We start from the raw sequence: 17,209 nt of genomic DNA on the forward strand, positions 1-17,209 counted from the left end.
TAAAGCAATACTGTTGTGGGAGACAGTCAAATGTTTAGATAACCAGTAGCTTCAAATTAATAGGACTACATTACATTATTTATATGTGAAGAATTCTAACCTATCCTACTCTCTCGAAGTGTGTAACAAAATATATAATAAAGCATAGGGTAGATTAAAATGCACTTTCCATTAAAAATGTCTCTGATGATTCCTGAACTAATAGTTTCTGGAAATTTTGAAGCCATGGGGAAAAAAACCCTTCATTTTTTTTCTGGGGGGAAACGGAAATTTTCAGAAAAATAGAAAAATGCAATATTGGCACTTTTTACAGATTGAAAGTCACTTTGTTACTTTAGGAACATAAAATGTAAATATGTACAAGTTGATTTGGCATAAAATTATCACATATGGTATATTAAAAGTACAGTGTATTCAAACAATTATGAATTGAATTTACTCTTTACATTTTTAACCTTTTTTTGAAACAAATGAAGCTGCAAGCTCCTGAACTGTAAGGAACCTCTTTGGTTTTGCCAGTTTATGAAGAACACGCAAAAAATTTTTTAAAACAACAACAACAGAGGAAACCATCAACATTAGTAAAGACGAAAATTATGTCTCCGCTAGTCCTCCACAGTGTCAAGCGGACATAAAGCACTCATTCCCATAAAAAGAACTGAGGGGGAAAAAGGGGGGGACCAGGATTCAATGAATATGCATGAAATTTAATCAGACTCATTTTCTGAGCTATTGCCATCACTATCAGTTTCCGTCTCTGCTTCAGTGGCAGTGCTGCCCCCTAGAGGCAGAATTGCTTCTTGCGCTTGCATTTGAGAGTTGTAGTCTCAGTTTGCATCCTAGGACTTGCTTGTCCTTGGTGCACAGAAGTTGTAATAATTCGATACTGAACATAGTTTTTAGAAATCATTTGGAGAAGTAAATATATGAACACCTTATCTTAAACATTTTATTCATCATGCTAAAATAAAACATCCAATAATTTTTTCTTAATTTTTCCCCAGTTTTTCAGAAAAAAACAAAAAAGGCTTTGGGAAAAAATGGGGGGGGGGAGGGCTTTTTTTAAAAAAATTGCCAGCGAGGTTTCCGGGCCTTCACATCTCTATGAGTCTGGCAGCATTTTCAGAATGTAGTCGTAGCCTCTGGAGCCAGGCTGCAGCCGTCCTGCGTTCCTTTTTTAGTCTAACACACTCTGCTAAGGGTCCCGTTAGGAATGCAGAGACATGGCAGTAGCACCGTTGGTGGGGGGCTTCCAAGCTATGCGGGCCAAATCTTGGTTTGTATATGATTTCCCTAAAATTATTATTATTATTATTATTATTTATTTATTTATTTATATAGCACCATCAATGTACATGTAGATGTACATGTAAATCTACATGTAGATTTGTTGTCTGAATTCCCGGCGGCCATCCCTGAGAGCTTTTTGTTCATGAGAAAAAAAGCCGGTGCAATTCTAAAATTTGGTGGCAGTTAAGAGGCACACAGGCCAAAGCTGGCCCTCAAAACAGGTTTTCCTTCTGCGACTCATAGAATTATAGAGTTAAAAGGGATCTTGGAGATCATCTAGTGCAGTCTCTAGCTCAATGCAGGTTCTGCACTGCCTGGTGCTGCTGCAGCCTCCCTGACAGATGGCCATCTAGCCTCTTCTTAAACACCTCCAGCAAAGAAGAACCCACCACCTCCAGAGGCAGTTTGTTCCACTGATGAATAGCCCTCACTGTTAGCAAGTTTCTTCTAATGTTTTGCCAAAATCCGCTTCCCTGCAATTTCTTCAACCTAGCTCAAGGATTTCCTCCTCCTCCTCCAGGTGCTCACATGCAAACACCTCACACACACAGTGGGTGCATTCGGTCGACACAATTGATTATTGGCATTGGATATTTCTGTGAAATAATCAGCCATGGTGTGATGTCCACCTGGCAGACGACACAATAGTCAGCGGTGGACTATGTAGTCTACTGTGGACTATTTAACCAACTGTTGTTTTTAAGAGCTATTCGAAAGCTTGAAGTGAAGGAGACAAACAACACATTCTGCAGGGAGTTCTGCAGCGGTGGGGCCACCACTGAGAAAGCCCTCTTTCCTCCCACTAGCCTAATTGTTCTTACCAAGGAGCAGACACGCAGGGCCTCTGATGCAGACCTTAATGTGCAGGCAGGGGCATGTGAGTCATCCTTTGTCATTGATTACTGCTGTTGTGAATGGCCACTGCACTTCTTTTGCGTACATTTAAAATTATTGTCATTTATGGTGCTCTTTGCATTACATTTCCATTTGACATCACTGTTTACATTTTTCTCTCCGCATTCCCATACCTGCCTCCTCAGGATAAGACGTCATGCCTCTTTCAAAGTGGACTACAGTCCACAAAAGCTTATGCCATAATAAATTTGTTGTTCTTTAAGGTGCCCCAAGATTTTGTAGTGATACGATAGTCTCCCTTTTCTGTTTCTCCCATTCTTTCCAAAGTAATTTTGTCTTCATTTACCATTTGTGCTCCAAAGTGTCTCCTTTCCCATTTCCTGCTGAGAACATGCTAACAGTTTCTCTAAATACTTATTGCCTGTGCCATGGTGTACTTGGTGGGTAGGACATTGTGAATTTAGCACAAATCCAAACCAGCAATGGAACAGTTTGTTATTAAATACATTCAAATCCGGCTTAAATCCCTGTTCAGTTCTAAGCACAGATTGGTGTGCCTGCTTTCCAGTCTGACCCCAGAAAAAATAGAATATTCTCTCTCTTTTTTTTAATTATAAAGAGCCTGATAAAACAATCCATATTTAGAAATATAAAAAGAAAAAACAGTTGGGAGTCTTTCCCAATCCTTTCACTTGTCTTATGAGTAAAAAATATTTAGAAGTTATTGTCAGTTCCTTATTTCCTGCTGGTGATTAACCATGCTAGATGAGGATGATGTGAGTTGTAGTCAAACACATCTGGAGGGCACCAGGTTGGGGAAGGATGTTCTAGTTGCACACTTTTAACTTTGTGTGCAAGAGGTTCCACACTCCATTTCCAGACAAGGCTTTCTTCTAGGGATTTTTTTTTTATCTTTTCATACAAATTTGAAATCATATATCATTATATTTTGATATAGAATTGTGGAGTTGGAAGGGACTGGAAGGATCAACTAGCCCAGTGGTTCTCAACCTGGGGCGCTCCAGATGTGTTGGACTGCATCTCCCAGAATGCCCCAGCCAGCAGAGCTGGCTGGGGCATTCTGGGAGTTGTAGTCCAACACATCTGGAGCGCCCCAGGTTGAGAAAGGCTGATCTAGCCCAACCCTCTGCAATGTGCTGGAAAACCAATTAAACCATCTATGCTGTCCAGCCTCTTCTTAAAAACCTCCAGAGATGGAGAATTCACAACCTCCGTAGGTAGGCTGTTCCACTGTTGTACAGATCTTACTGCCAGGAAGTTTTTCTTTATATTTAATCAAATACTAGGCAGCTGCAATTTATAGCCATTATTTCGGGTTCTAATTTCTGTGGCCATGGAAAATAGTTCTTGACCCTCTTCCCTGTGGCACCGTTTGATGTACTTGAACGCTGCTAACATGTCTTCTTTTCAATGGGGTGTTCAGTCTAGAGAAAAGTAGACTGAGGGGAGACAATTTTGGGGTTTTCCGTTTTGTAATATGTCCTGGAACCAAACCTGGTGAAGGAGATTATATACATATTTTAAATAAAGAGGAACCATGGCCTTGAGAGAGGGCTGTAGCTTAGTACCAGAGCACCTGTTTTGCATGTAGAAGGCCCCAGTTCCGTCCCACCATCTTCACATAGGCTAGGAAAGACCCTGGAGGGATCTCAGTAGGCAATACTGAGCTCAACGAACCAATAGTCTGATTTGGCATAAGGCAGCTTTCTATTTTCTCAGTGGTTACGGCTTCTAGGTCATGATCTGTAGTGGGAACAACTCCCAGTATTTCTGGGAATTGCTCTCCCTACTTCTAGGCCAAATCCCAGATTCCACACTGAAGGTGCATGTCAGAGACTACAAAATGATTCTCTAGGCATCTTCATTGATAATCCAGTGATGCTTGCTGCTGCTGTTGTTGTTATTTTAAAAAAGCAAATATCCCATTTTTCTTCCATAACAGGGTATTTGCCCAGGCAATCTCCCATCCAGGCACTGACCAGCTCCAGACTTGCTTAGCTTCAGTCAGGTTGCTATATCATGTACTTTTGATATTTACATGTTAACCTATAAATATTAAAGCCTTTAACTGTAGTGCCAATGGTTTTGCAGGCTCAAACCAAGGCATCGGTTTTAACTTTTAAAGCTCTGAACGACTTAGTGCCTGGCTCTCTGCGGGACCACCTAGCATGAACCCACTTGTTTATTTAGATCAGTAGGAGAGGTCCATTTGAAGACACCTCCAAGGGCAGAGGTCCACTTGTCATGCCTGTTGGAAACGGCTTTCCCCTGTATTGTGCCCAAACTTCGAAACAGACACCCTCTGGAGTTGAGTTGGTTCCTGCTTGCTCTCTGCTTAGGGAAGGCATCAGGGCACATTGTTTTCTTGCCTTTTTAATCTGACTACTGTGTTTGTTTGTTTTAAAAAAAGTCTTTACTGCGTGTTGGTCAGTTCTAGAAACGCAGCAGGTATAGAAATACCATTCCTAACTGATGAAATAGTGCTAGTGGGAACCCGGGTAAGGTGGGAAGGCAAATGATGTAGTAATTTTTAGGGCTGTGCATGGACACCCCGATCCGCTTCGGATCCCGATCCACAACTTCTGGATCAGGTCCGCTCCGCGCCGATTTGCCAGTGGTCCACTTCGCTGCGGAGCTCCAGATCTGAATTGGAGCTCCGCAGTGGCGGCAGCAGGTAAGGCCCTCTTCCCTCCTCCTCCCTTACCTGTATCCATCTGCGGTCCGGTGGCTTTTTCAACTGAGCCCGAGGACTCAAACAGGAAGACCAGGCCGCGGCTTGGTCTTCCGGTTTGAGTCCTCGGGCTCAGTTGAAGCCGTGGACGGACTGCAGACGGATGCAGGTAAGACCCTTCCCCCCTGCCCCCTTACCTGGCTCCGCCGCCGTCACCGCACAGGCGGCTGCGGCAGGGCCAGGTAAACCCCCCCCTCGCACACACCACTTACCTGGTCCGTCGTGGCCCGTCGCCGGCTTCACTAGAGCCCGCAGCTCAACCCGGAACTGGGGCCGGCGACGGGCCACGACGGACCAGGTAAGACCCCGTTGCACCCTTACCTGACTCTGCCACCGTCGTCGCACAGGCAGCGGCAGCCCCAGGTAAGGCCCCTTTACCTTTTTTCGGAGCTCCGGATCGAGGCAAAGGATCCGCCTTCATCTCGATCTGCGACGCTCCACTCCCCCTCCCCCAAATCCTCTTCGCCTCCGCCTTAAGGGGAGGCGAAGCACCCCGATCCGCTTCTGCTTCTCCGCACAGCCCTAGTAATTTTGTTGCTGCTGCTGCTAAACTGATCCCATTCTGGTCTCTGCCTGGATGGGAGATTACTTGGGTACCAGGCCTTTTACTTGCCCCTTTGAGTTCCATGATGGGAAAAAGGCAGGACATACATGTATTATACAGATAAATAAATGCCTTCTCCCTCTCTCTCACACACACACCGTGTATGTTTTTAAAGTGTCTTCAGGTGCTCATGCTCTCTTAAGCACCCTTAATCTGAAGTCAAAAAGAGCACAGCCAAAAGGACTCGAGGTCCTCGCAGCCCCAGGGAGGCTGACGAGCAGCGTGAGCGAAGGGATGGCCCTACTGGCTTAGACCAGAGAAGATGTCCCTCGACCAACCTTCTCTTCCATTCTCAGCAGTGGCCGTCCAGGTGCCCCTGGGAAACTGCCCAACAGGTCATGGATGCAACATCCCTCTTCCGGAGCAGCATCTGCTGATGCTCTGCGGTTTGTTGCCACGGCTAATAGCCACACATTCTTTCTTTGGCCAGACACCATTTTCCTTTGGGGGAGCGTCTCCAGTCAGTCATGATGGCTTCAGGCTTGGCAGGAGATTCCATTCAGTTTTTCTCCAGACGCTCTGGTTGGTTTTTTTAAATCTTTGTTTACTCCTTCAGCTGGGAAAGCATTTGGCTGCAAGAGGTTCCCAATTATTTTTGTTGCAGGAACCTAATGCTGAAGGATTTCCCCTGCCCTCCAAAACGGCAAGTTTTCAGAAGGGTTGCATCCGAGGACACGGTGTGCCTTAGAAACGGCACGCCAAAGGACATTGCCAGCTGCAGCCTGCAGGGAACCAACAGCTGTTTGGTGGAGGAAGGAACCATTTGCTGCTCAGAAATTCCTCCCCAACATCTGCACTCAGATGGAAGGTCTCTTCTACCCACAGCCGTGTCTGTACAGGAAAAGAGCAAATTCCTTTGGAATGTTGTTGGCTGGCATTCCTTTGTGGCTGTGACACAGTTTGTGACCTCTCTGAGAGATTTCATCACTCCTTAGACATCCCATCAGGAGTGTGTGCTTGCTGATGTCGGTAGCAAGAGAACCTGCAGAAAACTGATTAGTTTCCACTACAATCCTATACATATCTGCTCAGAAATAAAACCCATTGAGTTCAATGGGACTCACTCCCAGGTAAGTGTGTATAGGGTTGCAGCCTAATCTTCTATCTCCGGCAGAGGTTTTCTTCTAAGGAGATCTGGGAAACTTTCAGATTCCTAAGAGCCAATATTTTACACCTTAAGAGCCATATAGATAATCTGGGGTGGGTGCGGGTGGAATTAGATGCCAGCATCAGATTTTTCAGATCCTAAGTGATTAGGTACTTAGAATTGTTCTTAACCCCTCTGACTAAAAGTACTTATAAAGTAGTATAGATATTAACTTGGCTATTAGCTTCAGCTATTTGGTGGTATAGAAATGTAATAAATAACTAAATAAAACTCTTATTCTTGCCTTGGCGTGTGTGTGTATATTAGCCAATTCTTGGATTTAAAACAATCTCTTCTAGTTTTTTGGACAGAAATAATGAATTGATTGTTTTGTTTACCAATGAAGCTTATTCTGGGGTAGCTGGATTTAGTCCATCATGTAACAGTATGACAGAGGTTTTCTGGAACAGATGGGAAATTATAAAATTCTGATGCTAAGTTTCAAATCCTGGAAAAAACCACTTTATTCATTAGCCTTTGTTAATCTTCCTTGAAACTACCATCCAATTTCAACAGTTGAGAAATTATTTTCTTTCCTAAAATCACTACTCTCACTGTAGTTGCAGCCCCCTTTCTTTACCTAGAGCGTCTGCATTTCTGGATTAGAGCCCTAATGGATCAGGCTAAAGCCAGCTATGCTGACTGGGGAGATTATGGGGGTTGGAGTCCCAACACACCTGGAGGGCATCAGGTTGGAGAAGGCTGGACTGAATGGTCCATCTAACCCAGTATCCTGCTTTCATGGTGGCCTGCCAAGTGCCTTGGGGAAACCTTTGAGCAGGGTACGAAACCAATAGCGCTTCCCTGCTTGGTCACTGATAGACGTTTCTTCCATGCATTGGTCTAGTCCTCTTTTAAATCCATCTACACCAGTGGCCATCAGTACATCTTGTGGCAGTGATTTCCAGAAGGTTATGTTTTAATAAATAAAATGAATTAAAACTCCATATTAAAAACACAGCTTTCTCGATCTTCCCAGAGTGCAGGACACAGAATAATGGGCTCAAGTTACAGGAAGCCAGATTCCGGCTGGACATCAGGAAAAGCTTCCTGACTGTTAGAGCAGTACAACAATGGAACCAATGGCCTAGGGAGGTTGTGGGCTCTCCCACACTAGAGGCCTTCAGGAGGCAGCTGGACAGCCATCTGTCAGGTATGCTTTAAAGTGAATTCCTGCATTGGACTCGATGGCCTTAGAGGCCCCTTCCAACTCTACTATTCTATGATTCTATTCTCCAAGGTAAACAAAATCCCATAGATTTAACTAATCACAGAATATCCCACCATTACCCCACTCATTCTTGCATCGAAGACATCTCTTTACTTTTCCAGTAACCAGCCTAGCAGCCACACGTGCATTTAATACTCCTACCTCATTTTATTTCGTACAAGGACGGGGAATGAGTAAATCACCAGATGTTGCTGGGCTGCAGCTGTCATGATCCCTCACCATTGGCTGGGATTGATGGGCATTACAGCCTAACAGCGTCTGGAAGGCCACCCCGTTCCTCAACCCTGTATATATACCAGATATATACAACTAAAATGCCAAATGAAGATATCAAGGTAAATTAACACTGGAAAAGGACAACATTGCTTGGATAATCATTTCCCAATATACCTGAGCTCTGAAACACGCCCATCATAATTCCATCAATTAATTGGGTGTTGTGTGAAGAAGTATTTGCGTTTGTTTAAGAGGAGAAGAAATGGAAAGGAACCCTCATAGCCACTCTAGCATCTAGGAAGGGCTGACCATGGCTCAGCCTCTGAACCTATTTTTCATGTATTGGGTCTCTGTCCCGGAACATGGTGGGCAGGGACTGTCTTTTTTGCTAAGTGTAAGCCGCTCCGAGAGCCTTTTTTGGCTGAGGAGCGGGGTATAAATATGACAAATAAATAAATAAATAAATAAATAAATAAGGGCACACCAGAGGCAGTGTTTACATATCTGGGATTAGAGTACAGCGCTTCCGGATCAACGGATGTGATCTGCAGGCAACCTAGAGCCCCTGTACCTCTTGTTTTAGACATTAATCCCTGACATCCAAAGTAACCCGAAAAGGAAAAGTTACTGGAGTGTTGACTAGGAGCTATGTACTATATGCACCTAGCCGATAACTTCCTGGAAAGAGCATTTGCTGAACAAGGACAGAGGCCCGGTTTGCATGCAGAAGATATCAGGTTCAGTCCTCAGGTTCTCCAGTTATAAAAGGGTCACGTAGTATGTGATGGGAAAGTCCTCTGCCTGAGCTAGACAGTTTGGGGTTAGATGGCTGGTGATGTTTTATTATGGAGCAAGTATTTTCTGCGGCCGGTTCCTTGAGAGCCTCTTCCGCTTGATTGGGAGCTGTGGGTGGGCATTCCGTTCTGTGCAGGTGTGTGTTTCGTTTTTAAATATGGAAATAGCTGTTGTAAGGGGCTGAACCAATGTGACACCATTCATACAATTGACAGTTCCTTGAGTGCAGAGGCTTTTTGGGGGTGGGGTTTTTGGAGTAAATAGCTGGCATGTGAGACCCAATCCATATTGGACCCTTGGGGAGGGCAGGGGGCTTTAACCCTTTGCCTCCCTCTGAGACCCGGATTGCCCCCTCCGTCCCTGCGGATTGCATTGTTCTCGCTATTTGATATTTACCCTTTCGAAAACCACCCCTTCGCACACTTGCATGAATGGCTCCACTTCTACTTGTGTTTCAAGCCTTTTGATGTAGGAAGGTATAGAGATCTGTGGGGTTAGGCGCAAAGACACGAGCGCTCATGGGAGCACCTACGCACCTGTCGCCTTTTGAAAAGGTAGGAGGCAGATGACAGCGCAGTTTGCATGAACAATTACAACTGGAAAAATTCCTGCGGCGAGAGAGTGGAATTGTTTTTAATTTCCCAAGACAGTGCCACGCATTTTGAGAGGCAAAACCTTTATTTTCCACGTGACTACTGAAGCAGAAGGTGGAGAAATGTCTAATTGCTTCTCAGGAGGAGCATCTCAAACAACAATTGCATGTTTAACATTTGGGGACATCGAAGGCTGCCTTATGCCGGTTCATATAGACCAATATTGTCTACTTAGGGGTGACCACATTACACCAACATTAAAATCACTCCACTGGCTGCCAATTAGTTTCCGGGCAAAGTACAAAGTGTTGGTCATTACCTTTAAAGCCCTAAATGGTTTGGGTCCAGGTTACTTGCGGGATCGCCTTCTCCCATACAGTCCGCCCCGCACACTCAGGTCCTCTGGGGAGAATTTACTTCAGTCAGCTAAAACTAGGTTGACATCAGTTTCCCAGAGGACCTTTTCTTCTGTCGCCCCCAGATTGTGGAATGGCCTGCCGGAGGAGATTCGTAAAATTAACTCTCTGTGTGATTTTAAGGCAGCTTTAAAGACTAGCCTTTTCCGGCAGGCCTACCCAGATCAATGTTAAATCATGAATTTTTAAGATGTATTGATTCCTGTTCTAATGTTGCTCCCCGCCTCGATCTAAAAGGAGAGGCGGGTAAGAAATAAATTTTATTGTTGTTGTTGTTGTTGTTGTTACTTTGCTCACCTGGAAGGGGCCATAGCTGAGTGATGAAGCCCCTGCTGTGCATGCAGAAGGTGCCAGGTTCAATCCCCGGCTTCTCCAAGTAGAGCGAGGAAAAGAATTCTGCCGGAAACCCTGGAGCTCCTCTGCTGCCAGTCAGTGTTGACAATACTGGGATAGATGGACCAAGGGGCTGACTCAGTAGAAGGCTGCACCCTATGTTCCTGCTCCGAGTCTCTCTGGGGCTTCAGACAGTGAAGGGTCTTTTCCCTCACCTGCTTCCTGATCTGTTTTTAACCGGAGATGCCAAAGATTGACCTTTTGCATGCAAAGCAGGTGTTCTGTTTCTAAACTATGGTCCTTCCCGTACAGACAAAGGGTCGGTTCACACATCACACAACAAGCCACCCTGAAAATAAGCCACGGGTTGTTTGTTTGCTCACTAACCCTCATTACTCCCAACAGACAGTCAGGCACTCTGTGGCTTGCCGTGGCTGTTTCCCCCTTCGTTCTCCCGCCCACTCCCGGCACGTAAACCATGGACCTTTGCAGGACAACTGCAAATGCACTTATTAGCAGAGCAGAGTTTATTTTGTAGGGGTTTCCCCACCACCACCTTTGGGAAGATTGGCGCATGTTTAATGGTTGTTGGTTTTTTCCCGCCTTCGGGGAGATTTGCACAAATTTAACTTCTATTTTCCTCTGGATTTCATGACAAGCCACCCTTAAACAAACAAGGGTGACAACCCATTGAGGGTTGCCGTGTCGTGCAAATCCGGTCAGAGGGCGGAATCCAACGGGGTGCTTAGGCCTCCACCGATTCTCTTTCGGCCCGCCAGTGCCATCCACAAGCAGCACCCACCGCGTGTGGAACAAAGGTTTAGCTCTTCCAAGGCAGCCAGAAATGAGTGAAAGCGTCGTTTCTGGAGTGGGGCAGTTGGCGAAGGTTACATAAGGGAGTTCCACTGCCCTGTCCCCATCGAGAAACAAGTGTTGGTAGGAGCCACTGCTTGTATAACAGAATCTGTGGGGTGGAAGAGAACTGGAGTTAGTGTAAACGCCCTCTTGGATTCAGCCCAAAGATTCCAGTCCTCATTGTTCTGAATAAAGGCCTGATTTAAATAGGAACATAGGAAGCTAATAATCCAATTTAGGTTATTAATCCCTCTGGTTCAGCATTCCCTACTCTGACTGGCAGCTGTTCTCCAGTGCCTCAAGCAGAGAAGGTGTTTCCCTTCTCTGCTTGAGGCACATGTGTTTCCCTTCCCTTCTCAATCCCCTTTTAACTGGGGATTGAGACATGGCTCACCCAGTGAACTATGATCCCTGCATCCAAGACTGAGGGCTTAATCCTATGCATGTTTAGACAACAACAACAAAAAAGTCCTACAAATCCCAGCATGGCTGTCTGGAGCATACTTGGAATTGTAGGACTTTTTCTGCATAGGGTTGCATCTTTAGTTTTGCACATTAAAAAAAAATCTTGCTATTTTTCTGTTGCTTTGCCTAGCATATTTTTCAACTGTTGAATAACAAGCAGACCTCAAAAGTCTTGTTTTGTTGTTTTGGGGGGATGGGTGAGAAATTTGTTCAGTTCCCATTTCAATACAAACTTATCAAATTCCCGCTTCCTGAATATGAGCACAGACCAAAGTTTGCTACAAAATCCAACATTTCTGATGCAGTTCAGGAAAAAGTGCGTACAAAAAATGTGCATATTTAAAAAGATCCCTACCCAAACGGTGTATATTTTGGAAAATGTGCCCAGAAACTGACATATTTGCAAAACTGTGCATAAGAATGCATTCTTCAATAGAGAGAAATGTGTACATTTGGGAGGAAATGTGAACAGAAATAAGGATTCTTTTTTTAAAAGGTGCGCAAATCTGTTTGATTTGACAAAAAACAAAATTTGCAATATTGTGCAGAATCGGGACAGAATTAATGTAGCATTGGAAAAAATAAAAATCGGAGTAAAACTGAATTTGACAGATTTACACATCCCTAGTTGCTTATCGTGTGTGGGGCAGGAGTGGGAAAGCTACAGGCGCTCTTTAATCGTTCTGGATTTCTGCCTTTAAGCGGTGTGTTCTGTCTGACTTTTGCTTAAGGCAGCAACCTCACCTTGGGGATGGTGGACACGGTTTTGCCGTTATCTCTCTCTGCCAAAGCAGAGGTCCGGCACACGGGAAATGAAGCGTCTGCTGAAGCAGGATTCAGCCATCTGATCTTTCACTGGGGAAGCTCCCGGGTGTTTTGGCTCAGCTGCTGCGAAGCCAAAGAGTTCAGCTGGCGAAGTGGGCCTGCCAACGGATGTTCTTTGAGCTGCTTATTCTTCTCTCCTGTCAAAGAAAAACCCTTCCAGGGCAGGAAGCATATAATCAGATTGCATTGACATGCGAATATTTACTGTGGTGCAGTAATGCAAGCTCTCTCCTCCTCCTCCTCCTCCTAATGACAGCCTGTTCTAATTTTGTTTTCTGATTGTCGGCACAGAGACAAGGGGCAGAAGGCAGCTGTTTTCACCAGCTCTTGCTCCTAGCTGATGCTTTAGCTGTTTTGCGCCAGGCATGCAAGAGGAGCTCTGCCTCATTGACTTAAGAGGAGGAGAGTTGCTCGAAGAACATCACCGTTCTGCAACAGATGCATATTCTTAGCACGGTGTCATGTGCATTTTGCAAATGTTGCAGAAACGATCATTCTGAGCCGTGGCAATCTCAAAAAGTGACTCCTTTTTTGGTTTTACAAGGTTCTAGTGCACAAACTTAAAACATGGGCTTGCATAGCTGCTAGACATCAACTGCTGTCTGGTGGCTCATATAGCATGTGGAGGTAGAGATCTGACAGAGCCCAGTTTTATGGCATTTCTACAGGGACTGGTGGGCAATTGTTAGTAGACAATTGCTAGCTTGTTTCATTTCCTTCTTGTGTTAGAAAAGTGTAAAGGTGGTGGCTCTTCCTGATTTCATTACCATCTACTCCTTCGTTGGCATGTGCTGTAAAGTTCTTCAGAGACAGGAAATGCGAGCTGGCCACCATTTCATGCTAGCAGGACACACTTGGACTGGATTCAGACGACACAATAGTCAATGGTTGATTAAATAGTTCACGGTAGGCTAAACAGTCCACCGTTGACTTGTGTCGTCTGTCGGGGGGAATCATGCCATGGTTGGTTATTTCCCTGAAATAATCAATGCAAATAATCAACAGTGTCCCTTCCCCCGTCGTGGGGGGAAAGTACTGGAGATGAGGGATGATAGGAACTCCTACTGCTGCTTGAGAGTGGCAGGAGCTCCTCCCGCCCCCCACCCCGCCCCGCCCCATTGCCAGCACTTTGCAGCAAACTGTCATGATCCGGGGCATGGGTGGCAGGGTCCTTAGGCAGGAATGCCAGGGCCGGGATGGATGGAGACGGAACTGGCTTGGGCGGTTGGAATACTGGTGGAGCAAGCTGGTGGTGAGACACGGGTCTCAGGTGGCAAAGTCCGACAGAGGGCCAGAGGCAGGAGGTAGATCCAGGAAACAGGCACAAGGTCAGACACAGGTTCAGAATCCAAGCAGGGGCCAGAGGCAGAAGAGAAGTCCAGTCAAGCAGGCAAGGTCCAGGCAGGGAACAAGGCAAGAGGCAGAGTCTATGAGGAACGGAGTCCAAGCAAGGGCCAGAGGCAAAAGTCGATGGTCAAAGGCAAAGCAAGGCTCAGGCACGTACCAGGTAGCGAAGGGGCCAGAGGCAGAGGCGTGGTCGAGACGAACAAGAGGTCCAACGAGGCAAGGTCTGCAGTAGTAAATGGTCAGGAACCAGCTGCAGCTAGCACGAGAGACCGTGTTGCTGTGGCAAAGACTGAAGGGGAAATGCAGGTCTTTCCTGGCTGCTCTCAGCTGTTCTGTATGAGCCCACCTGGGAGTGTCTGCTGGTCTGGGCCTGAACCCTGCAAGGCTTTACCAGCCAGGGCTCACATCGTGTGAAGCCCTGAGGCTGGTTATATGGAAAGCTGCTGCCAGATGGTGCTGCAGGACAGGACAGATCCTGACACGGAGGGCAAGGCGCAGGAAGAGTGAGTGCATTCTCCTGCCCTTCCATTCGCAATTTGTTGCTATGACGAGGAGGGGGAACCTTGTCAGGAGAGAATCTTGCGACAGTGTCTCTCTCCACCTTCGGCATTGCAACAAATGGGGAAGGAGACGTTGCAGAGGGATACCATCCCCTGACGGGATGTATCACTGCGCAACGTCTCCTTCCCTGGCAGGGTCATAGCAACAAGGAACAGGACAGCTATCGCAACAAGGGTCCACCCTAGTTGCTATAGCTGCCCCATTCCTTGTCGCTATGGCTCCGCCAGGGAAGGAGACAGTGGGGCGGAACGATCTCCTCTCCTGACAGGAGAGGAAATCCATCCACCTCTTCCTTTTTGCTACTGTGACCGCTACAAGAAGGCAGCGGAGGGATCTCCTCTCCTGTCAGGAGTGGAGATCGCTCCGCCACTTCTTGCTGCAGCATCAGCCATGGCGCATCTTTCGTTGCGGCCTCTGCCGTAGCAAGAAGGAGGTGCGCTGGGTCTCTTCCCCCCTCCCCCTGGAATGGCGGCACCCCAATATGGTAAGGGGGAATCAGCGCCGCCATTTGGTGGGAAGGGCAGACCGGGGCGGGGTGGGGGAGCAAGAGCCAACCCTGTCTTGATGGCCTTCTCCACAAACGAGGATTAGCATGTCGCCCAAGAGCGGCACGCCGCCAGTCATCCGTGGAGTGGACTCTTCCCACTGGGTTGGCTTTTGTGTGGTCCGAACGCGCCCTTGGGGTGCTTCACAAATCGAATTGCTACAAGACTATTGCAGTTATTTATCGGGAGTTGATTGAAATTCAGGTAGTTGATTCAAATTGAGGGGGAAGAAAAGTCACTTGTAATCACTAGTTTAAAAGGTGTAAATTGTGCACGACCCCTTAGGAACTGAGGCTGCCTCATGTCCCCTTGTGCTACTTTGCTTTCATCTACAGACATGTTTCATTGATATGTGTAGCGGGGAAAGCCAAGCAAGAAGCTTTCATGCAGCGCGTTGGCAGTTAGCTAATTGCCTGTGAATTGGCACAGTTAAGTGTCTGAAATATTTACACAGCCTCTGCAGGATACGGTGTCCCAACCATCTATGCCTCCATTCCCCCTTGCAGAACCAGAGACGCTTTTTACAGAGGTGGTGGTGGCTCACTGGAACATGAGTCGGCAGTGCTGAGTCAACAAGGCCGCGTGGAGGAAGGAAGAGTTGAAGCCACAATTAACTCTGCCTTGTGTTGCAAAGGCGTGGCTGGCTATTCTTATGGACTGAGGGTGTTTCTGCTGTTGTTACTGTTTGTGTTGCATCGTCCTCCTACACCTGGGCCTCTGAGTAGGCTGTAATTCTGTATGAAAGCAGGAAAAATGCGGAGTGCAGTGTTGGGTGCAGTTTTTAGATTTCTGTTTTTTAAAAAAAGGTGCCAGTTCTTATGGTTGCAAAGACATGCTTAAAAGTGTGTGGTCAAGAAGCTTGGAGGGGTCTAGTAGTTAGGGTGACCATATGGAAAGGAGGACTGGGCTCCTGTATCTTTAACAGTTGTTTAGAAAATGGCATTTCAGCAGGTGTCATTTGCAGGCATGCAGCACCTGGTGAAATTCCCACTTCATTGCAACAGTTAAAGCTGCAGGAGCACTGCCCTCTTGACCAGATACAAAAGAGGGCAGGGTTCCTGCAGCTTTAACTGTTGTGTTGAAGAGGGAATTTCACTAGGTGCTGCATGCCTACAAATGACACGTGCTGAAATGCCATTTTCTAGACAACTGTTAAAGATACAGGAGCCCGGTCCTCCTTTCCGTATGGTCACCCTATAGATGTGTGTGTGTCAGTACCTGCATTGTTCTTTGGCTTTCCCTTTGACGAGCAAAACCAGAATAAATTCTACGGAGAAAAATTGCAGAACAAAATGTTAAGAAAATTGCACCAATTTGCATAACATATCAAATATAATGCATAATAGTGGGAGGGGATGAAGAATTCAGATTACCTGGTTCAGAAGATTAATGTTTCTAATGTGAAGTCCACACAGCTCTGATTTTGACTTAGATGTCCATAGATAGCATACTTAAGGGCAAATAGAATGCCTTCTCCATGTCTATACCGCAACTGTGGAACACCCATACTCTGGGGTGGGGATCCATCAGAGTCCTAAGTGAAGCGTTTTCATCAACTGTTATGGAACTAGTGCAGTGTGTATTTTGTGGCTGTGTGCCCAAGGAGGTGTGGCGTTTGGTTTTGAGCCCCAAGTTCAGCGTCTTGAGAAAACAAGGTTATTTCTCTTTAAGAACTGTGAAGACAGGGTTAGTATGTTTACTCAGAAGATCTATAGATTTCAACAACACTTACTTACAAGTAGGTGTGTTTAGGATTACAGGAATAAAGGAAGGAGAAAACTCTGGATGCTGCAGAAAAGATTTGTTTGTAGGCTCATTTAACACATTTAGGAACATCTTTCCTCTGGCCTGAGACAGAGAGAGCGAAAGAGAGCGATATCCCCAATATTCTTTAGGCTGGGATATAAAACACCCAGTTCCAGACCAGCCCGTCAGCTGAAGGGCCCTTCTTCTTCCTCCTCCGTTAATGTCTCTTTCTCTGCTTTCTCCCTTCTTGCTGCGTAGGACAAATCTGGAAGCTCTGCAGAAAAAGTTGGAGGAGTTAGAACTCGATGAGCAGCAGCGGAAACGTCTCGAGGCCTTCCTTACCCAGAAACAAAAAGTTGGGGAGTTGAAGGATGATGACTTTGAGAAAATCAGTGAACTGGGTGCTGGAAATGGCGGGGTGGTCTTCAAAGTTTCACACAAGCCTTCTGGCCTCATTATGGCAAGGAAGGTGAGCGTTTTCACTGGCCTGATAATTTCCCATTGACAAAGCTGCCCTGGGTCAATCTATTAATGTAGATATTGCAAGGCATTCTAGAACATTTTCTTTTATACAGGAAATCCTATCCAAATGCTAGGACCATAAAACTCCCAATTCCTGTTCTTGCACAGTGT

At 46.0% G+C, this 17,209-nt stretch overlaps 1 protein-coding gene across 1 annotated transcript in view; it reads left to right on the forward strand.

Moving 5' to 3' along the window:
- The window catches only part of MAP2K1 (mitogen-activated protein kinase kinase 1), a 46,794-nt gene that overhangs the window by 7,124 nt on the left and 22,461 nt on the right, over positions 1-17,209 (forward strand). The window contains exon 2 of the mRNA XM_063142155.1: positions 16,835-17,045. Coding sequence (XP_062998225.1) covers positions 16,835-17,045 — 211 coding nt within the window. The remainder of the gene's footprint in view (positions 1-16,834; positions 17,046-17,209) is intronic.

Source organism: Elgaria multicarinata, chromosome 16, assembly GCF_023053635.1.
Source record: "Elgaria multicarinata webbii isolate HBS135686 ecotype San Diego chromosome 16, rElgMul1.1.pri, whole genome shotgun sequence".
Taxonomy (NCBI): Eukaryota; Metazoa; Chordata; class Lepidosauria; order Squamata; family Anguidae; genus Elgaria; species Elgaria multicarinata.